Source organism: Mirounga angustirostris, unplaced genomic scaffold, assembly GCF_029215605.1.
Source record: "Mirounga angustirostris isolate CCGP_5_RB_7025 unplaced genomic scaffold, mMirAng1.0.hap1 SCAF_14, whole genome shotgun sequence".
Classification (NCBI taxonomy): Eukaryota; Metazoa; Chordata; class Mammalia; order Carnivora; family Phocidae; genus Mirounga; species Mirounga angustirostris.
Window position 1 is genome coordinate 4,493,461 of NW_026991722.1, and position 23,918 is coordinate 4,517,378.

At 46.2% G+C, this 23,918-nt stretch overlaps 1 protein-coding gene across 1 annotated transcript in view; it reads right to left on the reverse strand.

Annotated features, from left to right (window-relative positions):
• Nucleotides 1-1,024: 1,024 nt before the first annotated feature.
• The window catches only part of CUNH18orf63 (chromosome unknown C18orf63 homolog), a 60,880-nt gene continuing 37,986 nt past the window's right edge, over nucleotides 1,025-23,918 (reverse strand). The window contains exons 12-13 of the mRNA XM_045887932.1: nucleotides 2,644-2,698; nucleotides 1,025-1,089 (exon numbers count right to left, since the gene is read on the reverse strand). Of these exons, the coding sequence (XP_045743888.1) occupies nucleotides 1,025-1,089; nucleotides 2,644-2,698 (120 nt within the window). The remainder of the gene's footprint in view (nucleotides 1,090-2,643; nucleotides 2,699-23,918) is intronic.

Genomic DNA, 23,918 nt, shown 5'->3' on the forward strand with positions numbered 1-23,918 from the left:
CCCATGCAAGGGGGCCCGGTAGCCTGTTCTAAGTTGTATAAAAATTTCTCAGATGAGTCAAAATCAGTTTCCCTTTAGCTTCTACCCGTGAATCTTGTTTTGCGCCTGAGGCCATGCAGAATAATTCTCCTTCCACTTCCATACTCCTTTGTTCAGCAAACATTTGGGAGGTTCCAGAGTGCCCTAGTGGCCAAGAACAGGGACTTTGGACAGAAGTCAGGCAGAATTTCCCGCTTTGCCATTTTCCAGTGAGTGACCCTGGGCAAGTGATTTAATGTCACTGAGTGCAAGGCTGTGCATTTTTAAGTGGAGGTTAAAGATACACTTCCTTCCAGAAGCTGTGAGAACTGCAGGAGACATCTGCATGGCATGTGCAAGGGGAAGCTGCCCGTTGCTTGAGCGCGCAGGTGGGGCCTGGCACGGTGTTGGATCCTGAGATCCAAAGGAGGCACAGAGCCTGCCCCTGCTCCCCACCCAGCAGAGCACTGCAGCTTGCAGGCTTGAGGAGCGGCCTGCTAGCGCTTGGACAGCATCTTTGGGTTTTTGTTTTTTAGCTGGACTTCGTTGTTTTATCAATTGAAAATTCCAACTCTGCCCCGTGACCTCAGACTTCTGGTCAACATGACATGGTGGGTGGGGCTGACATGGGAGACCCCCCCCCCCCCATCATAGTTTGACCCTGGTCCAACCACAGAAAAATGCTTGATAAAATAACAACACTTTTGGAAATGCAGATCCAGGCTGAAAATTCTCCAGGGCCAAAGAGAAGGGAACTCAAAGCTGCAGCTGAGAATCATAATGGAAACTCAGTGGGCTGAGAGGCTCTCAGAACTCTGCCTCACCTGCAGGAAGGAGGAGATGAGGCCAAAGGCACCCTCTCACCGCTGCCCCGTCCACTGTGCACAGAGTTGGAATCTGACATTCATAGGAAGCCAGGGAAGACTGTTCCATCTGTGAGCAGGGTTAAGAAAATTCTGCCCATCTGCCTGGGATTATGGCTCAGAACCACGCCTCTCCCTCCGGGTCACAGGTGGAAACAGTCAGCAGAGGTCTGGGACACTTGCAGGTGCAGGGTCTGAATCACATCACCTGTGAGGTGCAGAAACCCCGAGCTGAGAAATTCACCTGTGAACCTGGCCCAGCACTGGTGAAACCCAGGGAGCCCTGCAGGATGTCCCCATATCCCAGGGCAGATGCAGGGACTTAATGTGGAAATAGTTCATACTGGCGTTGACTTCACGGCCAAGTAGTGCGCATCACGCAAAGAAACAAGGTGCTGCTTGAGAGCAAACGGCTGCAGAGGCGAGGACAAAGAACCTCCCTGGAAGCACCAGGAAAGAGCAGTCTGGAAGAGACGTCCAGGTACCTATGCTCGAACTCTCAAAACCGGGGCGGCAACGAACAAGCACAGGAAGACCCAGGAAGGAATGAGTAGAAATTCTAGGATAGGAAGTATGGTTATTCTAAAGAAAACTCAGTAGACTGCAGCAGGGTAAGCTAGATGCCACTGAAGAGAGAGCTGATGAATGGAAGAACATGCTGGAGAAGCCCGCTCTCAGCACAGCCAGCCAGAGAGGGGAAAACACGGAGAGAAGCCGAGCAACGTGTCAGACCAAGTGAAGACGTTCAGCGCAGGCCTATGGGATATGTCGGCATGCTCCCTCAGAAGGAGGGAGTGCACAGAATGGGGAAGGTGAATTTGAAGAAACAGAGGCTGAGAGTTTTTAGAATTTAAGGAAGACAAGTCTTCAGGGTGAAGAAGCACACAACGTTCCTGCAGGGAAAATGAAAACAATTCCACTTTTAGATTCACCATAATGAAATGGTAGATTATTAAAAATAAAGACAAACTTTAGAAAGAAGTAATGTCCCTTATAAAGGGATGACAATCTGACTGAAAACAGATTTCTCATCAGTAATAACAAATACCAGTAAATAATGTTGAGAGAAAATCATTGTCAGCTTGGGGTTCTGTCCTCAGCTGCCTTATCAGTCAAGAACGATGGTGAAATAACACTTTCAGTCTAAGACATTTGCCAGGCTAAGCCCTTTCTGAAATAATCACTACAGGGTGTATCCAGCAAGAAGGGAATGGGACTCCTGCAAGACAATGGGACGATTTGTTAAAAAGGAAAACTTGGGAAAACTTAAAAACAAGGCAGGATTAAAATAATAAATTAAGAATAATGTGGAAAATGGGAGGCAATGAGGAATGAAGACCTTCTGAGGGGAGTGGTTTTGTTCCAGAAAATGACAGGAATTTTAACTAAATTTAATTTTGAATGTGAAGAATGAATTGCGGGATGATTTCATGGAGAACCCTACTGTGCAAGGAGAGAGAGGGAAAGAGAAAGAGAGAAAGAGAGGAGGGGGAAAGAGGGGGAGAGAGAGAGAAAGAGAGAGAGAAGCATTTACCTTAGATACTGAAATTTAAAGGACTTAAATCAGGAAGTTCAAGTCAACCAGACTTTCTGGGGAGAAAAGCCAAACTTCACCTTCTTATTAAAATTCGAATTCTAGTCTTCTGTCTGGGTAATAAATATTCAAATAGATGCCGACCACCTGGATGCAGCTCAAGGGAAATGTGGGTTGTGTTTGTTTAGCTCAGCTAAGGAGGATGGCAGCATCGGTGTTCACACTCACCAGGATTTTCGTGGAAGACCAGGGCATGTGTCATGGACTTCTTGGTGGAGGCCACCTGAAACGGGGAGTCTCACAGAGGCTCACCAGGGCCAATCCGTGCTAACCATTTTCTGGAAGAAGCTGTGACCACTAAGCAAGAAAGGGACAGGCAGCTGCCATCAATGATTTGGGTGGAATCAGCGTTAGATAATCAATCAATCAATATACCATAACTCTGCATGGTCTTATTTGCCTCCTTTAGCATTACAACTTGGAAAACTCCCTGAAGCCAGAATCCGCTGGACTGGAAAAGGCTGAAGCTCCTCCGGAGGGCTCTCCCTTCAGAACAGTTTGATTCAGGAGGATGAGGGCAGAGTTCCCTGGAGGGTGGAGCCAGCCCAGAGGGGCAGATACATCAGGAGTTAACACTCAGGGCTTTCAAAAGCACCTGCTTTTTAAGAATGCATGTAAAAATAGAATAGAAATAGAAACTGTAACTTCCCAACCAGGAGAGAAAAAAGAGGGGAACTAAAGAAAAACTGATAAATCAACAGAAAATAGAAAGGCAGAAAAAAAGGAACCAAATAAAAAGGAAGGCGAATAGGGAGCCAAATGCCAGGCAGAAAGAAGTCCACGCGGTACTGAACACACGTTGGAGCCAGTGCGGTAATGTAAGAAGAACAGATAAAAATTAGAAAAATTGGGAAAAAGGAATAAAACTGTCATTCTTTCTTATTTATATGATCGCATATGTAGAAAACTGGAAAGACTTTAGGATTTAGAAAACTCAAGAGAAAGAATAAAAAGTATCAATCAAGAACTAATTTTAATTAATATAAAATTTAGCCATTTTGCAAGAAGTCACAAATGATTACAAAATGTAATTGGTAGAGATGTTGCTTATAATAGCGAAACTAGCAACAAAATACTTAGCAATAAGTTTAATAAGAGACGTGTACACCCTTTATGAAGAAAATGATACAATTCTAAGGACCTAACGAAGACTTAAGTGGAAAGACCTACAAAGACCATGTATTCACAGACATATTATGAATATGTCAATTTTCCCTCATAGTTGCTACTGCTGTGTAAAAAATTCCTTGAACTTAGTGGCATGAAAACCAGACATTTTTCTATGCTCTCACTCTGTGCATTAAGGTCTGGAAAGGCCACAGCAGGCACTGAACCGCTCCTCCTGTGAGGCTGAAGACCCACTTCCAAGCTGGTTCCTTCCCTTGCGGTCTGGTGCCCGGTCTGAGCACGGCCCTGAGCCCCTGCACGTGGTCTGGTCGGGGCCTGGCCTTCTCATGGCTGCGCTAGGTTCTGAGCAGGAGCGTGCAGATACTATCTGATCCCAAGGTAGAAACTTCGTGGTCTTCATGGTGCAAGAACATTCTTGTTACTAATATCCCTTCCATAGTGTTCAAAGAAAAACAAAGCGGTCCTAGATAGCAAGAGAGAATGTCCTGCTTATAACACTCACGTACACAGGGATGAGGGGTTGGTACCCTGGGGCTCAGGTGCTGTCTGCAATCTCTCCATTGCCTGGTTTCATTTTTCGCTCTCGCTCTTCAGCATGAGTAGATGTCTGTGCTTTGTAAACCTAAGCAGTCTATTTATCTTCTTGATTTGCTCAGTTTTTAAGATAAAACTGTGTATTTATTGCCTGCCTTGGAAAACAGACAATATGAATGGATATCATAAGCCACCGCAGGGAAAATGACGGTGGCATTTCTAGAATGAGAGTGACAACTTCCATGCACGCTAATTATAGGTGTATGGGTTTCCTGATTGCTCTCTTGGAGGGGAAGGTACTACACAGAACAAGGCTGGAAAACATGCAGATAGAAGCAAGCCTTTCCACTCATTTTCTGGAAATTGAGAAAATGTGTAGTCAATTGTTTGTGTAATAAAGTGTCTGAGGTTATTGCAAAATTGACTATTTCTCAGTGGAGGTCATTCTCTGACCTTCCTTCACGGTTACAATAAATATATGTTTGATGTGATGAAAAAGTCCTCAACATGAGAGGACTTAACTTCCTATCTTTTAGAAAAAAATAGAGAAAAGAAAAGGTGGCACAAATTAATTCTTCTCCAGTTGACTTTTGAATGTGATGATATAGCAGCTTTTAAAAATTGCTGATACAAAGGGCCAACAAGCTCAGGAGATGCTCAGCATCTTAGGCCATGAGGAAATGCACGTCAAAACCGCAATGAGGGGCACCCAGCTGGCTCAGCCGGTGGGGCACGCAACTCAGTCTCAGGGTCGTGAGTCTGAACCCCATGTTGGGCGTGAAGCCTCCTTAAAATACAAAAGCCACGCAGCGAGACACCACTCTACAGCCACTAGGATGCCCGTCATAAAACACGATGGAAACTGACAAGTGTTGGCAGGGATGCGGAAGCCCTGGCCCGGCTCACACGCCACTGGTGGGCATGCAGACACGCAGCTGCTGTGGAAAAGAGTTTGGCAGCTCCTCAACACGTTAGACAGAGTGACCAGATGCCCCGGCAATTCCACTCCGGGGTACATACTGAACAGAATTGGAAACAGACGTTCAAACAAATACTTGCACACGGATGTTCATAGCAGTGAGACTCATGATTGCCGTGAGGCAGAAACAACCAAAATGTCCATCAGCAGGTGGACAGATGAACACCGGCTGGCTCTCCACACAGTGCAGTGTCGCTTGGCCATCAGAGGGAATGAGGCACTGCACATGCTACCATTCGGAGGAACCTTGAGAATGTGCCGTGTGACAGAAGCCAGGTACCAAAGGCCGCGTGTCATAAAGATGCCTCTACGGGACATGTCCAGAGCTGGCAAATCCAGGGGGACAGAGAGCACATCAGTGGGTGTGTGGGGGGGAGCGAGATGGGGAGTGACTGCTGAATGGGTAGGGGTTTTATTTGGGGGTGATGAAAAAGTTCTGGAACTAAGTAGCGGGCATGCACATTGTGAGTATACTGAATGCCAATGAATTATACACTCCAGGTGGTTCAAAGGGTAAATTTTATGTCATGTGTATTTTACTAGAGTAAAAGAATTGCAGACCAGAAAGCAGAGATGCAGTATTTTTCCAACACGCAACTCAGGGAAGATGGACTTCTCAGTTTCCTGGACAGGCTTCTCCCGGAGACAGTTGCCTTCTAGCTGGGCTTGGGACACAAGACTACGTCTGAATCAGAGGGCAGAGATACTGCTGCTGTGCCTCATGCCCAACAAAACAGAAAAATACACCCCCAAAATTCAAAAACAAAAAACAAAGATTTATTTCATACACATAGAGCCTCATTTTTGGAATTGAAGGTCCTTTGGTAGCCAGGGTCTGTGGGCTCCACTGAGAAGGCTGGTTCCAATCCATGATCACTTGGGGGCAGAATTTCCAGATGTGGCTGGGAGTGAAAAATGGGAGCTATCCCCTTTTCAGAAGAAGAGCGGCGGCAATGATGGAGGTGAGGAGAGGATGAGGGGCAGGCAGTGAGAGCTCCGGACCCTGCAGAGCTGGGCGGAGAGGGCTGCTGGTCACTTCTGAGAGCCCTGCTGTGGAGCTGGTGTGCTATAGTGATGGGTCTCCCCTTCCAGAAATGCGCCCAGGAGGAATCACAGCCTGAGGCGTGTGAGTCTGAACAGTGTGGTTGTCCTGTTTTCTCTGTTGCAATGCCCCCTTCTTTCGCCTGCAGACTTTTGTTCATGCCTTAAGACTCAATTCCAGCAGGAGCTCCTTGGGAACCCCTCAGCACTTGCCCAGCCAGAATCCGCCCCACTTGCCTCTATGGTTCATAGACCTTTCTGTATCTCCTCACTGCAGCTTTGTTAGGTTAGTAACTCACAGCCATGCTTGCTTTTGCTTCACTCCACTCCATCAGAGACCGCTCAGCTGGTCTGCAACAGCCATTCTCTTCTTCCTTAATAATAGAATCCTAATTTTATTAAGAAAGTTGGTGCACTTTTTTGGCCCTTCCCACCTTCCTAGTTCCAGCTGCCTGGAAAGCTTACATGATGACTGGAGGTCCAGCAGCTATTCTGGATAATAAGGTGTTCTTGAGTATGGAAGCCATTGCTTGGATAGTGAAGCATAAAACTTCAAGGTGGTTGGAACTTATTGTCATAGACCTGTCATGGACCATCATGGACCAGCCTTGGACTGCTTATGGACTTCCTTCACATAAGAGAGGAATACATATTATGTCAGTTAAGCCACTATTATTTTGGATATTTCCATTATATGCAGCCCAATTTGAATGTTAAGTGGTACACTTGCATAACCTTGTCCCAAAAATTCTCCCACAAATTCCAGAAGCATGGATGAATAATGTTCATTTTACTGAACACTGGAGAAGGATGTTATATTGCAAATCACATGAATTTGTAAAATCCCTTTAAAACACTTCTATTCTTTCTCCAAGATTCTTTTCCCTATAGCAGTGATTTCATCCCTATTCTTCCCCAATCCCTCCAAATCTCCTCTTAAGCTTAACCAACCTTTCTCTTACCCAACCCACACTCAAAGTTTTGTCAACCTGCATACTCTAGCTTAGTCATCTGCTGAGTAAGACAAGACCACCCATTGCTCACCAAGTATGTCCCCTGGGGCATGAGTCACTCTTCCATATTTGAGATTATAATTACTTACTTCTATCTTTGTAGCCACTTCACTTCCTACCTCCTGCTCACATGGTGGGGTTCATCAGTGTTCATGCAGAACGCTGTATGCATCTGCGTATCCCCACTGCCCAGCACAGCACTCTGATGGGCAGAGTTCTACTCAATCCACCTGGCCCCCTTCCTTGTGGCCACACCTGCCACTGCAGCCTGCAGAGTAAATAAGTCTGCTACGTATTTGCCACATAAAGAATCGGCTGTACCAAGGTTATGCCCTGAGCCACTGGGAGTTCTTCGCTCCTCTTGACCTGTACTTGGGGGGCTGTATATCACCTCCTCTTTGGTTTATTTCTAAATAGGGTGCAGGACAGGAGGACCAACTTCAATTGGTCTGTAAGCTACAAATTTTGAAGCTAATGTGTGTCTAGGCTTCATGTGTTTTGTGGGCTTTGCTCTGTGCTTTCATTGGCTTCATCCCAAGCCTCTTGGGCAATTATTTTTGGCTTATTCAGGGAATGGCTTTAAATCAACTTTTTCTGTTCCAAATGCTTAATATAGGGCTTGTCCACATGTAGTGTTCATAGTATTATTGGAAAGTGTCTCTTGTACGTAAATCTTTCTGTACCTAATCAGTTACCTCCATGTGGGTGCAGTATACACCCTATTTGCTTAGCCCGACAGAGAATTCTTTTTTTAAAAAATATTTATTTTAGAGAGAGAGAAAGAGAGCGGGGAGAGAAGCAGAGGGAGAGAGAGAATCTCAAGCAGACTCCCCGATGAGGGCAGAGCCTGATGCAGGGCCTGATTTCACCACCCATGAGATCATGACCTGAACCAAAACCAAGAGTTGGGGGGCACCTCGGTGGCTCAGATGGTTAAGCATCTGTCTTTGGCTCAGGTCATGATCCCAGGGTCCTGGGATCGAGCCCCACGTTGGGCTCCTGGCTCAGCGGGAAGTCTGCTTCTCCCTCTCCCCCTGCTCATGCTCTCTCTCTCTCTCTCTATGCATCTGTCTCAAATGAATAAATAAAATCTTAAAAAAGAAAACAAAAAAAAACAAGGGTTGGACACTTAACTGACTGAGCCCTCCAGGCACACCCCCCACCCTGCCCCCCGTCAGAGAATTCTAAGCGGGTTCTCCACTGGAGGAGCTATTTCTTATATCCCATTTCCACAGAGGGGGAGGGACTGAAAAACTGTACTAGGATTTCCACACTATCCAATCTATCCAGACCAGCATAAGGCCTTTGGAGTCCCTAAAGACCAGTGGTCAACAACAGAAGTGAAGGGGCCAACTACACATCTTGGGGGCAAAGAAAACCCTTGGGCAGGGCTGCTCACACTGCAAATGGGAACCCAGGTCAGTGACCCCCTGCTACAGGTAAGGAGAGATTATTGTGCCCAGGCTCTGATCAGCATGTGGGTGTGGAGGACTCAGGCTGGGTGTGGGGGATTCGTGCTGGTGCTCTGGTCAGGGGCTGCGTCTGGGGGATTCGGGGGGGGTGCCCCAGCCGAGGGCTGGGTGGGGGAGACTCAGGCTGTTTCACATTTTCTCTCTGATTTCATCTCTTTCTGTATAATTTCCAACTGCTGCTGTAGCAAATAACCACACACTTAATGGCTTACCACACACTTACACACTTAAGACAACCCAGACTAATTGTCTTACAGTTGTTGAGAAGTCTGATATGGATTCAATGGGCTAAAATCAAGGTGCTGGCAGGATCGTGTTCCCGCTAGAGGCTCTAGGGGAGAACCTATTTCCTTGCTTTCTCCAGCTTCTAGAGGCCACTCAATTCCTTGGCTCATGGTTCCTGCCTCTTTCTTAAGCCAGAAACATGCCATCTTCAAATCTCTCTCTCCCCTCTGCCCCATCCTCACGTCTTCTCTCACTCTCCTGCCTCCCTCTTCCTCTTAGTCCTAGATAATGTCCCCACCTAAGATTAACTCAATCACATCTGCAAAGTATGCCATGTAAGGTAACATATCATAGCTTCTGGGAATTAGGACTGTGGGGCCATCATTCTGTCTCTCACCCCTCCCTGTGCACTATGAGACCCTGGAGGCATGTCCTGTGTTGCGGCTTCTAATTTTGGCCCCTCCCACCCCCAAGTCCAACACAGGCACTTCATCTAGTGGTCAGGTGTTGTTGATTGACCAAGTTTGATAAAAAGCTTCTCTTGGCCACTGATTTTCCCCTTACAGATTGATGGCAGCATTGTCGAGAGAGCCCGACATCCCTCCCTCTGCCTTCTTTGTTTTTTATCTTGATTTCTCTATTATCAACTTCCACCTCATTTTTATGTCTTTTGATTGCCTGACAAAGCTCCAGAGCTTACAGAGGAAAAGGATGAGGAGGGCTGTTCACAGAGGAGCCCCGTTTCTTCTGGCTCTGGTCCCCAGATGCAGCTGTGGGCAGGAGTGAGCAGGCGGTTCCACGGCAAGTGGGGCAGTCTGGAACTGGATTATTTTAAGCACAGAAATGTGCTAGAACTTCAAATCATTGCTGCAATCTGCTGGCTTTTTCCCCGTTTAGGCTGGCTTCTTTAATAGTTCTCTTCCCTCCCCGGAAAAATAATAGCCTTTATGTAACTCTGTGGCTGGAAACACAAGATAAGCCCACTGGTTGTTTAGGAAATGTGAATTTTAAGATTAGGAAACAGGGGCGCCTGGGTGGCTCAGTTGGTTAAGCGACTGCCTTCGGCTCAGGCCATGATCCTGGAGTCCCTGGATCGAGTCCCGCATCGGGCTCCCTGCTCAGCAGGGAGCCTGCTTCTCCCTCTGACCCTCCCCGCTCTCATGTGCTCTCTCTCTCATTCTCTGTCAAATAAATAAATAAAAATCTTGGAAAAAAAAGAAAAAAAAAACATTTAAGATTAGGAAACAAACAAACAAAAAAAAGAACACGTTGCTTGGGTAGCTGAGATTCTCAACAGGAATGTATGTGGACACTGTTCTGTCTTAAAGGTGACAGTTTTAAAGCTTAGTAATTTTCTTTAAAAACAAAATCCAAAGTGGTACACAGTCTCTCTTTTTTTAACCTTAAAAGCTTTTTTCCCCTCTTAAATGATTCTGCTTAATCACTTCAAATACAGTGAACAGAAATATGGGGGTGGGGGTGGGAAATCCCACACATGCCATAGTTCAAACCCCAAGCCTGACAATAGCAGTGAGTAAGGATAGAAGCCAGCCTTAGCTGCTTCTACAACTGCCTGAGGTCACCTGAGAAAGGCACTGCCTGCCCAGAGGTTGTGAGCGCCCTGGTCCCCGCACCAGCCCAACGGCATCACGGGGCACAGGGAGAGGTGCGGTCCCTGCCCCAGCAGACAAGTCCCCACAGGACAGTCAGGGGGTCTGGCCTGCTGGAGCCCATGTCATCTTCAGGGCCACCTCCCAGGGTTGAGCTCCGAGATTCAAGGCCAGGATACATTAAATCTCACAATTAGCAATGCATTCCTTTTATATTAAGCATTACCGCCCCTTTTTAAAATAGAAGAGATTGAGAAACACTGTCGCTTATGTTGTGCTCTTTTGGGGACCTGCCAGGGCATCCCTTGGACCAGCAGCTACTTTGACTGCACAACTGAGGAGAAAGGGTCACACCTCCGGCGCAGGGCACTCTGTACCATTTAAAAGAATACAGCCTTCTAAACAATACTGTTTTAATATTATAGAATGAGATGTAAAAGTATGAGGAAGACAGGATTTATCGTGTCAGAGGAAAATAATACAAGAGTTTTGCACATTCTACCTGGGAAAGTCTACCTGGGTGAAGGTTTTCCTTCTTCTCTTGCTAGTGGCGTGGACGGCTGCAGAGTGTAACCACTTGATGCTGGGTTATACTCAGTTTTGGGCTGAGGAAGTGCCCCCTAAATTTTACACACACAGATGAACCTGAATGGAAGGTCACGAGAATTCCACTCTCCCTCACATACTCCTTGTGATTTGTGGGAATCACCTTGCTTAACTTGTCTGGAGCAGAGCCATCTTCTCACGGAGGAGTGCTGAGAAATAAATACCTTAGAAGTGCTTTTTGCAATTGCAGGGTGATCTAAGTCACAAATGCTAATCATTATTTTCCCCAGGCTCTTAATTTCTCCAGGTGCCAGAGAAATACAAGATTAAATTAAACGTTAGCAGATACCTTGAGTGCTGCATTTTTAATGTTGACACATTAGCTGTGGTATTTCAAGTTGGGAAACACGAGACCATAATATATAAATTGGAATCCTAAGTACTCAATCACGCTCTCCCCGGGAACTCTTATAATAGATGGAAGTAGCAATATTTCTTGAGAATATGTCCAGAGATCTGGAACTGGGCTAATGTTTTCCAAGTCTAACGAGAAAATATGATGTGTGTTAGAGACTTGAAGTGTTTTTCTTTCCTTTGTGTTCTCCTGGGGTTGGGATCTGTCCCTGCTCCTCTGCCCGCAGGGGCTGGAGCCCCACGTTGATCTAGAGCTGAGTGCGTGGTGCCCTGGGATTTAACAGTGCACCTGAGCAGGCATGTCCCTCCCCAATACTGGCCTATCGTGATATTGTTCAGGTCAGTGTGTAATATTTACGTTACTATGACTAAAGAATATTTATTAATCCATGAGCCATGAGCAATTTGCTGTCCAAAGTTCTGTTTTCCTTGAACTTTATAATCATTTTTTTTTTTTACTTATTTGGTTTTCATGTTTTTATCATGAATTCAGCCTCAAACTGTTCTGCATCTGTCCAAATCTCCTCTCAAGACATGTGGAAGCACTGATTTCACTTTCGGAGCGTGTCTGACACCCCTCTACTCTGCCCAGGACTGATGGAAGCCTGTGCCTCTGGGCCAGGTGAACACCCCTGCCCTTCGCTGGTACGCTGCAGACTCTCCTCAGCGCCTTTCCGTCCTGGGTCTCTTACTTCCTGTGTCCCCCATCTTCCACTTTCTTGTTTTGGGGAAGCACATATTCTAGTAGCTTTCCAAGAAATGGAGCACGGGAATTAATTTATTTTACACCTTGGGTATCTAAAATATCTTGATCTCTCTGATGCATGGTTGACAGTTTGGCTGAATACAGACATCTAAATTGGAAATTTAATTTTCCTTCAGAATATTGGAGAATTTATTTCATTGCCTTCTAACTTCCACTGCTGAGCTGTGATACTTTTCTGATTCTTGCTTGTGTGTATGCCACCTATTTTTTTTCTCTGGACATTTTCAGGTTTTCTTTTTTTTTTTTTTGCTTCCAATATTGCAAAAGAATCAATTATTATATCGGGTGCTCGGTGGGTCCTTCTAGTCAGGTAACTCATGTCTTGTACTTCCAGAAGTTTTCTTGAATTATTTCTCTGATGATTTCCTCTCTTATACATATTCTTTGCATTTTCTTTTCAGTTGTTAGGTCTCCTGAACTTAGAATTCTCTTTTCTTACCTTTTCTCCCCTTTTCCCCATATTTTTCCTTTTGCTCTATATCCTGGAGATTTCCTTTTACCTCCTAATACTTCTACTGAGTTTTCCATCTTGCTGTCATATCTTAATATCCAAAAGTTCTTTTTTTGTTGTTATTCTCTGAGTTTTCCTTTTTTGAAAAATAGTATCTTGTTCAATCATCTCATTGAGAATACCAGTGATAGTACTTCTGAAGTTTTCTTCTTCCTCAGAGTCTCTGTTCACTCCACCTGGTTGTCTCCTGTGTTGGTCTCTCTTTCATGTCAGAGGGAAGATGTCTGGTGATCCTCAGATTTAAGGATTGGGGACTGAGAAGCTAATAGTAAGCTCTGAGGATCTGGGTGGGTTCTATGGATGTAGGGTTCATTGTGGGGAGACCTGCTGAGCTCTGGAACCAGGGAACCTGTGATGCTAGTATTTGTGTTTAGGAATTTCCTTGAGCTGCTCAGCTTCTCTGGAAAAGTGTTTTTCAATCTCTTGCCTGAGGGACTTAGTTCTAGGAGCGACATGGAGGAGGAAGGCTGAGGATCTCTGTACCTGTGGGGTTCTCCAGAGAAGCAGAACATACGTATGGATTCAGAGATTTATTCTAAGGAACTGGCCTATGCGATTGTGGGGCTGGTGGGTCTGAAATCCAGCAGGCAGGCTGGAAGGCTGCAAATGCAAGCAGGGTTGATGTTACCATCTTCAGGCAGGATTTCTTTTTTTCTGGGAAACTTGGTCTTGCTCTTAAGGCCTCCAACTGATTGGGTGAGGCCCATCGACATTATCAAAGGTAATCTGCTGTGCTGAAAGTCAACTGATTGTCAGTGTTAACCACATCTACAAAATACCTTCACAGCAACACTTAGTGTTTCATTAAGTAACTGGAGACTACAGCCTAGCCAAGCTGACACCTAAGAGGAATCATCAGTCTTCTTATCTAAGTTATAATTAATTCATCAATCAATAATAATTAATTCAATAAATATTTATTGAGCAGCTAGTCTATGGTCTTGGCCTTTCATCCTCACCCTGGTGTGTACCTGGCTCTCAGGTGTGCATGCCTCGCAGGACAGCCTGTTCACACCCTGCAGAGAACCTCAGGCTCACCGGGGTGCCGGGGGTCAGCACATCTGGATGGCAGAACAGGGAAAGATATGGGTTTGCTTGTAGACAAACGTCTCTATTTTATTGCCTCACGTCACCCCACTCCATCCAGGCAGGCAAAGTCATCTGTCACCTGTCCAGAGGCCTTCCAGATTTTAAAACCACACGGCTACTTGAGTAAATCAGCTACTCTGTAAACACTTTATTAGGAGCCATTTGCCATCCATTTGAAAATCATAAATGATGTTCCTGAATAGAGAGCCCAGCTGTGTTCCCTCAACTGCTTTTCTGGCAGACAGGGGTCTGTGCTCCCCAAACTCTGTGCACAGAGCTCCACCTGCACATCGGCATCTTCAGACTGAAGGTCAGAGTCCGTCGTAATATTCTGTTGGGGATTCTCAAACTGTATCTGACTGAAGAAGAGCAAACACCCCGGTTTGGGGAACGGCCTTCGTGTTGGGTGCACCAATGCTCCGATGAGCATTCCCTAGGCAGATACCGTTCATTCATCAGCAGCAACTGAAAGGTGTTTTCTGGCCTCTTCTGCCTGGACACACAATAAGTCTACACATCTGAGTTTTGTGCGTCCAGCCTCTTGGCCACCTGGAATAGAGCGGTACAGTGGAAATGCCCCTCGGCTCATGTAGACATGGTGTGTCCCACAAAGCTACGTGTAAACACCATTTCCCTCAACCATGCTTGGATTTCCCAGGCTCTGAATCTGCTTTTGCATCCGACTCCCGTTTATCAAAACCTGAGCTGTTCCCATGGGCACGCCTGCCACCTCAAGCAGCATGTCCCCTCCGTCCAAACTGGTCCCAGGCAGGCCCAAGGGCGGATGACATCTAAGGCTCTCGTATCCAGGAATTTGAATGCCTCCCTAAGCAATTTGTATCTGGCCATTGATAAACAGTTTATGGGCATTGCCTTGTGCAGGCTGACATATTTATCTAAGGTCTTATTTGCAATCTCGATTAATAAGAAAGATACAAACAGAGCACCGGCAACACAGAGAAGTGACTGGATGACTGGGATGGCTCTGCAGCTCCTTCATCCGACACACCTCCAGCTCCCGTCACCTAGGCCACATTTATGGTCCCTTCCCATGTTCCTTCGCTCCGTGAGTGGGCCTGTGCTGGCTGCAGAGTTAACAATGGAAGGGAAGGGGTAGTTGGTGCAGCCAGTGGAATGAACACAAATAGGAAACGACACATCTAAAGGCAATTCGTTATAGGATTTCTGAAGTTCTTTCTGCAATATTTCCTCAGGTGCTGGGGGCAAAAACGATCAAGTATGAGCAGCATCAGCCCTTGAGGAGCTGACGGCCTGGGAGGGACAGTGTATTACGTTCCACGGAAGTGAGAGGACATGCAGGAGGAAAAGGGGGAGGTGTCGGGGCTGGCTTTTAGTGGTGCCATGTGGAGAAACACATTTCTGGTGAAGAGGAAAGATTCTCAAAGGTACAGGAGTGAAGAGGCAGGTATATATAATATAGTTACAGAACTAGACAAAGCTATATGCTTGTGTATTAGATTATATACAATATACATTGTATATAAAAACATATGCAATATCATACCCTGGCCTGAGGTCCCAGTTCCTAAAGGCAGAGACGGTGGGGCTGGAGAAAGCTGTACATTTGCCTGGACCCACCGCACCAGGCATCAGAAGGGTGCCTTTATATGGAGGCAGGGTCTCAGCAGGCTCTGCTAGGCACACAGGGTTACTGGCCAGTCGCCTGCTCATTAGCCCCCCACCCCCGGAGGGGCTGCAGCGCTGTTATGACCAGCCAAGGTGGGCGGGGGTGCCACTCTGCAGGACAGGCATGGGGCACAGGCTTTGTCTCTTTCTCTCTTTGTCCCTGACCCCCTCTCAGAGGGTAAGCCAGGAGGGGGAAAGGTGGGGGAAGAGCAGAACCTGCCCCCGACTTCCCTCACTACCCCTCCGCAATACACATGCGCACACGCACACGCACGCACACCCCCTGCACCCCCCTGGGGCTGTAATGCTAGCCTGCACTGTGGGAGGATGGGGCTGCCAATCAAACAGGAGATTTATATCTTCAAATGGATATGACTGCATCTTAAAGAGCCCAAATGAAACTTTCCAAAACCTTGCGGTGACCTAAGAGCTGTCAGTAGGGAGTCTGCTAAGCCGTGGGGAGGGGGCTGGACAGCACAGTGGGTAGCAGTTTTGAGGCACATTTGTGTCTAAAGCAATCTGCCACCAGCCTGGTTCTAGAAGTGAAAGGATAAGCTAGTGTTTTTGATCATCAGCGGCTCCTAACCACACCTGCGGGAGGCTGGCCTCCGCCCACCTGCAAGCTCCCTCCCCAAGCCAGCCAGAGCCCTGGCTCACGGGCCATCGGGCGCTGGCACCTCCTAGTACTTTATTCCCAGGAGCCGAACCTGCAGCTTTCAGGACCCTTTGGGCAGCGTTTCTTCCTTCTTCCTTCTTCCCTGGGTTAGTTCCCCGAAATAAGGAAGGCGGCACTCCTCGACTTACATTGTGACCTCGTGTGAACAGCTAGCCCTTGTGTGAACACGGTTCCGAGGCAGGAACTCACACTCACCATGCACTGCCCGTGTGGTCTGATTCTCCGTCAGGAGGGTGATCCGTGGTGACTTTTCAGGGGTTGATGCTCTGCAGTCAAACAGCCATCATGACAGACTGACGGGATTGCAGACAGGCTGGGGCTGAGATTTAGGTTTTGGAATTACTTGGATCCCGTGTCGGAACAAACACCAACAGTTCCATTCAGTGCTGTTTCTGGGGTTTGAAAACACAAAGGAAGACAGTCATGTAGCACAGCGACCATCTTCCCGTCCCAGGAACCACCAGCGTGACACGGCTTCGAAGCGTGTCCTCACTGGCCTCTGACACGGGCTTGTCTGTGTTCTCCATCCACGGGCAGGCGGCACCAGACTCCATCTGTTCCTCTTGTGGCTTTGGGAGCTCACTCGAGTCATGGGTTTATTGAGGGCCTTTTTTGAGGTCCTGGATTGCACCTCAGGTTCATTCTCACCTGAGATCTGATTCCCTAAGGAACCAGTGTTGAGAGCACCTTGTACACAGAAGGCCCTCGATCAGTTATCTGCTGAATGAACGAGTATGGGAGAGCAGGGACCATGGTTCTGGTGGCTCCCACTGTTGAAAACATCTTTATTTTCCTCACTGCCATCTCTTATGGCAAAGGGGTCAAGTCTACTTCTCAGTGGCCAGAGGGAAAGCCGCAGACTGAGAGGCCTCACGACTGTGGGGGAGGGGGACCTGAGGTGCGTGTCTTCCTTCTACCCTTGCCACTTACTTCACAAGGTTACCGAGTGCCCACCAATCAGCATCTGGCCTCGAGTGAAGTCTGGAGCCCTTTAGGGCCCCCTAATTGGACCCCAACCCACCTTCACACCTTCTCTCCCACAGCGTATCCACTCGGGTCAGCCTGGAACTGTCTGTGCCCACAGAGACCTGTAAGCTACCAGCATCCTTCCTTGGCCTGTCCCTCAGGTCTCCCCCAACTAGCCCAGGAGGAACGTCTGTCCCCAACCCTCCTCGATCGCCGCTGTCTACACCCACTCACAAAGCTCTACTACGTGTACCGTGAGTCAAACCTATTTTCCCCACATAAACACACTCTGCAGAAGAGACCCTGTTTTCTTGTGACTGGGTTACGGAAAACCTAACTCTGGCAGTGCTGTCACCGCTGGGAGCCTCGCACTGGCTCGGGGTTGCTCAGCCTCAACACTGCCACCATTTGGGGTGGATGCCTCTGCTCTCAGAGGCTGAGGGGAACAGCCTCCACAGCACGCCTCTCCAGTAATTTCCACCACTGCTTTCTTAAAAACATTCTTTTCTGGATTTCTTCTACGTAATCATCTTAGAAGAAACCGTGCAGGCTCCCACATCTTACCTCAAATGCAAACTACCAGATCCACCTGGGGAACAGATGTGGGCTGCTCAACAGGCCAGTAGAAGCTTCTGGGGTACAAGCGCAGACTACAGTGAAGAAGCCTGCACTGTGATGTGGTGGACAGTGACATTCAGAGCATGACCCTACTGTAGAAGTCCCCTGTGGTGACAGCTGGGGCCCTGATGACCTCGGACAGCTGCCGACTGCTGGGTCCTGATGTGACAGGGGCAGGGCGGTGGCCTAAGGACAGGGACAGACAGTCACTCTCGGAGAAGCTGAGCTGCTGCCCTGGCTTGGCAGCCTCATGGGACATGGAGGTTCCCGATACTAAGGACGCTCGAGAATGCAGGACATCTTCTCTCATTAGGGCTGTGGTTGAGTCAAGACTTGTGGAATTCAAAACTAGAGCCTGATGGAGAAATCAAATAAAATGTGAGGGTTCGAACAGAGCTTCTCAAGATGTCCACAGAAACACATGTGATCTCCTCAGATGTGGCTAGAAATTTCCAGTTGAGGAGTGTGGGTAGACTTCATGGTTTTTAAGACCCCCAAGAAGAAATAACCTTCAACAGAGAATAAAAAGTGCCTTCAAGCTGGTCTCGATTAAAGTTACTGCAGGCTACCACATGACTTCTTAACCCCATTTATAGCCCCGGTTCTATCCCACTTCCTCCTTCCAAGGACAACGTTCTGAATGACAGGGAAAAAAAAACAAAACCCAAACAACTCCTTGTTTTCTTCCCTTTAAATACTACCAAATTCCCTGGAATTTGGAACTTAGAGAAATTAAACTACCAACTCCAGAATTTCCTCACTTAGTTCTATCAGTTGCTCCTTTGATAGGTCAGCAGGCAGGGACCTGTACCGTGTTCCCTGAGGACAACTTTGATGCGATCAAAGAGGATCCCATCTCGGCAACAAGTTCTCTGCAGAGACCAGTGTCTCGGACCTTAGCAGAATTGCAGTGCTGTGAGAACCAAGTTGAACAAGCACTTTCCAGGGCCCACTGCGGTTAGAGGAGAGCAGAAGGTAGAGGGGTCGGGAGCTGGTATTAGACATCAGTAGGCACCCACGTGCATTCAGAAGCTTACGTTCTAGCTACTCACGGCGGGTAAAGAAGAATCCACAATTCCCAGCTCATGTTCCCAGCCCAACACATGATTCTCTTCCTCACTGAACAATAGTAATAAAAGGCAGTGCCGCTGGGGGAGACCAGGTATCACGTTATATGTATATATCCTCATTGAAGAGAGAATGGTAATTAAAATTCTAAAGTTCCTGCAATATCTTAAGAGATAGGAGGTTGAATTGGCTTTTGAAGCCGAATGTCTTTTTCTTCTGGGAAGCCACTCCTAATGGGGAGAGACCTTCTGGGAAGGAGATGTTTGGCACCGTGTGGCTCTGCCCCATGGAGGCTAAACTCTGCATTATAATGTAAAGGTTGTAATTATTGTGGTCAGTGTCTCATTTCTGCAGACTGTGATTCTTTAGAGTAATTTTCTTTTCCAAATATGGATTTAGACTATGATGTGCCAATATTTTATTGCTTATTTTTGTGGAATTGGTGCATAGTTCTTCACAGGCAGTGTTGAGAAAAAATCCACAGACTAAGGGAAATGCATGCAGGCCTGACCTTCTCTTCACTCCTATGTACTGGAGAGAGATCGTTGAAGAAGAAGAAGACAAAGAAGTCAAGTAAGGCAAGGTGAGGTCAGCTTAAAAAGGGAAGGGAATCAACTGGTCTTGGGAGGCACAGTAACAGAGACTATATCCTGGGCTATAAAGAAACAAGTCTCAGTAAATAAATTTAAAACGAATGACCACAGTAGCATTAAACTAGAAAACAATGACAGAAAGAGATCTGCAAAAGTCACAAATATTTGGAAATTAAACGAGCTTCTAAATAGAATTTTTAAGTATTTTAAGCTGAATGAGGATGAAAACACAACATGTCAAAATTGTGGGATGCAGCTAAAGCAGTGCTTAGAGGGACATGGATAGCACTGAATGCTTATATTAGAAAAGAGAAAGATCTGACACCTGTGATCTAAGCTTCCATTGTATCAGTTAACCACTAAGTCCTGGCAGCTCTACTTCCTGGATATTTCTTAACCAGTTTATTTCTCCACATCATGCGACTGCAGACCCCTAAGTGATCTCCCGTCTCCAGTCTTGCCTTCCTCCAACCCAAATCTCCAGACCCTCCTCTACAGCTGCTCTCACTGCTCTTCCTACCTTGCATAATAGCCCTGTTTATCTTCCCTGGCTCCTTGGAGTTCTAGTGCCTTCCTCTGGGTCTTCTCACACACACATTCCCCGCCCCCCCCATCACCCTTTCCTCCAGTTCACACCACTAATTCCCACCCTCAGAAATATCCTAGCTTAAACTTCCCTTCTTTCCGGAAGCCATGCTCCTGCTATCGCTTCCGTGATAGCTCATAATGCTTCCTTTGTGGTAGCATTTAACACATCCTCAAAGCATGTTGCATTGCGTCTCTTCCCCACTGGATGGGGGGACAGCAACCAGGCCTTTTATATTTGATATTGCGTATCTGGCTTCTAGTATAACTTCTGTGCCTTGTAGGTGCTATGTAAATATTTGAAAATGAATGAAAGCCTACTCAAGTGGAAATATGACCACTACGTCTGTGGTTACAGGTCAATGAGGTCAGGACTTTTGAATCACAGCTTGCAGTCAGATTTGGGAATCTGCATGGTTCCTGGGACATATATACTTACTCTGGCTCCAGCAATTACTTAAATATTCAGCGTTCAGACAGCTGGTCTGCTTGTGGCTTCAACTGCGTGAAGTCACATTTCTCAATTAATGAGTCATTGGGATTCCCTAAAAGGCTCCAGGGCCCTCCCGCTTCGTCATCTTCCCCTCACGAAGGTGCCGGGTGACTTCCCTGGCAGTATTCCTGTCATCTCTCCTGGCAGGACTATTTAGAAGTATCTGGGCGATTGCCCAGCACTCTAGAAAGAGTATAAGCAACAACTTGGCACATGTTGGAGTGAAACATGCCTAACACCATGAGGAGATGCAACAAATAAGAATAAAAAAGGAAAACCAATGTGGAATTAATCTAAATTTAAACAGTATCACTCCTTCAATATTTTTGTATATATCAGGCAAAAGGAAATGGATGTCTGGCCAAAAGAGAAAATGCTATGTCTTGTTCCATCTATTTTTCAAGATAAATGAATTGTCTTCTTCCTGATAATATAAGTAATTCATGCTCATTATAAACACTTGGGACATTTTTTAAAAGGTACAGAAAAAAGAAAGATCACTCAAATCAGGATGCAAAGTAACCACTGGTGATGTTCTAATGCATTTCCTTTCATAAGTTTTTATACATGTAATACAGATGTACATTTTCCTTCTCAAAATTCAAATGTACGTTTTTGGGTATCACTTGCGTCTACGTATGTGACTCTAAGAAGCAATCTGTGTAACCTGCCATTTTGCAGATACGCTATAACTCACAAGAAACTCTTCTCCTATTGTCGAACATGTGGGCTTTTAGTTTTTGCTGTTATAAATTACTTGGTGTTGAGCACATTGAATATTAATCTTCATGGACACCTCTGCTTAAATCACAGGTCAGCTTCTCCTCTTGTGTTTGGATCCTCTCTTCCTTTCTCAAGGACACTCCTCCTACCTCAGTGTTCCCTGCTTGAGAATCCTTGCATCAGTGTGCACACTTTCTCTAATATCTTCCATCTTGCACAAAGCAAAGCCCCCATCACCCCATGCCCTTTCCAGCTGCCAGACCCTCCCTGCTCCAGTTGCTGACTGCTTTCCCTTTATCCGATCCTGACTTCAGCTCCACTGCCTCACCTCATATTCACTTCCATCTGCTCTGGTCGGGTATGGCCCTGCCCCTCCAGGAAAACTGCTTTTTCCATCTCTGCTTGTTCATGCATTTCTCTGTCCTCACTGTCCCTGACTTGTTGGCACCATTCAGTAGAGCCTACCTTCCTTCCAGAGACAGTCCCAGCTCCTGGCTACCACGACACCATCCTTTATGGTTCTCTGACTTCCACATTCTTTGCTGGCTCTTCTTCGGCTTGTCCAAAAACTGTTGGGGGTACCTTAGGGTCAGATCTCGGACCTCTTCCCTTCTATACTTTGTCTGGGTAATCTTATTTTCTCCCTGGACTTTAACTACCAGTGATATGCTAATGACTGCAAACATGTCTCTCCAGGTCAGACCTTTCTCTAGATTCACAGATTAACTGCCTACCTGATATACTTCCCTTGGGTGTCCGTTAGGTAACTCAAGCCTAACATTGCTAAAACAAAAACATTTAGTTCCCCCATCTCTTCAAAATGGCTCCGTCCTTCCCCTCTCTTCTGAAACTCAGTAACTCCCATGATGATTCACTGGTATTTCAAGACAAAAATATAGGACTCAAGTTGATTTCTTTTTCTCACTTTCACATCCAACCCACTATGAAGTTCATTTGTCTATCTCCATAATATTTTTGAGTTCAGCCTGTCTCTCCATCTCCACTGGTTCTCTTCTTTTCTAAAGCCTTCACCATGTCTTGCCTGGATGACCTGGCAGCCCCTTCAGTGCTCTCCAGGCTTTAGGTCTTGTCCGAGTGTGACCCATTCTCCACACATCCCCCAGAGTGGCCTCTTTACCAGCCTCCCACTGCTTCACCACCTGGCCTCTGCTGTCTCTTTGATCTCACCTCTTACCACTCTCCCATGGGCTCTAACACCCTAGCCACCTGGGCCGTCTTGCTCTTCCTCTCCCATGCCACCATTTTCCACCCTAGAGCCTTTGTGTTTGTTATTCTTTCTCCTTGGAACATTCTGCTCCCAATCTTCACATGACTGCCTCCTTCCTACCATCCAGGACTCACCTCAAATGTCACTTTACAATTTAAAGTTGGCTCTCCCTTCACATATTAACTCCAGAGTCTGAGAAACTTGCACATATGCAAATCACACACAAAACAAGTGGAAAACAAAGAAAAATGCCAACTGGAAATAATCCAAAGTCCGTCAGCAGTGGAATGGATAAAATACAGTATATTCATACAATGGGATAGTACAGCAAAGGAAAAGAAATGAACAAGGGCAAGGGCATCAGCATGGCTGGACCTCAGGTCATGATGATGAATGAGAGAAAGAAGTCGCATAAGAATGCACACAGCATTGTGTTAACCTACACAACCTTCAAATATATTGTGTGGGGATATAGCCACATACGTGGTAAAACTATAAAGAAAAGCAAGAGAATGATTAACAAAGTATTCAGGGAGATGATGACCTCCCTTCTGTGCAGCAAGGGGTGCATAGGGAGCCTCTGAAGTTTGGTAAGGTTGTCCCTTAACTTGGACAGTAGGATATTTGTTTCATTTTTAATCTTTAAGTTGCACATGTATACTTTATATGTGCTTTTGAATTAATGGTATTTTTTACAATAAAAAGTTTTTTTTAAAAAAATGGGACTGTAGAGCAACAGAATTATTTTTTTCCTTAGATTAAAATAATAATGTGAACTATGCTCACTCTGTGTATCTTGGTTCCCTCACTGTTGAGTTGAAGGAACTGGACTCCTCAGCCAAGATCTCTTTCTGTTCTTACATTCTGTCATTCAGCACAGAGCAGGCTGGTTTGAAGGGACCTTGCGAGGACATCTGGTCTATCTCCACACGTTCCAGAAGAATGGCCAGTTAATTAAAACCAGTCCAGACAAAAGTGAACCAGTTTGATTTGGAAATCCCATTCTCCATCTCCCCAGGAAGAAATTACACAGTCTTGTTACATAATTAACTTTAAACGTCTGAAAATTCTTCCTTCTGACTTACATAGTTGGTTTACACTTTGGGGCCTCCTTTCAAACAATGGGACAATACATTCAAAGTCGGAAAGTTTGGGGAGACTTAGACTAAACGGGGCTGTCCGTCAGAAATGTCATGGCTCCCCACACCCAGATGGAGCTCTATACCTGCTCCTCGAGCACAACAGCATGGAGATGCAACAGGTAGTACGCGTGTGTGGAGAGGAACGCGGGGCTAATGTGCTCTTGGGCCAAATAAAATCTCTGTCAAGTTGATGGCACAGATACAATGTTCAGTAATCTCTCAAAGGAGAACCTGCCTGATGCAGGGACACGCAAAATTATGTTTCAACATAACTATTTTCTGACACTGTGGAAGCAGCGTTCTGTTTCTCCTAGCCCCCAAGATTGAACTGCACTGGAAATCAGGTTAAGCAGAGCTAAATGTAATCGTTGTGTGA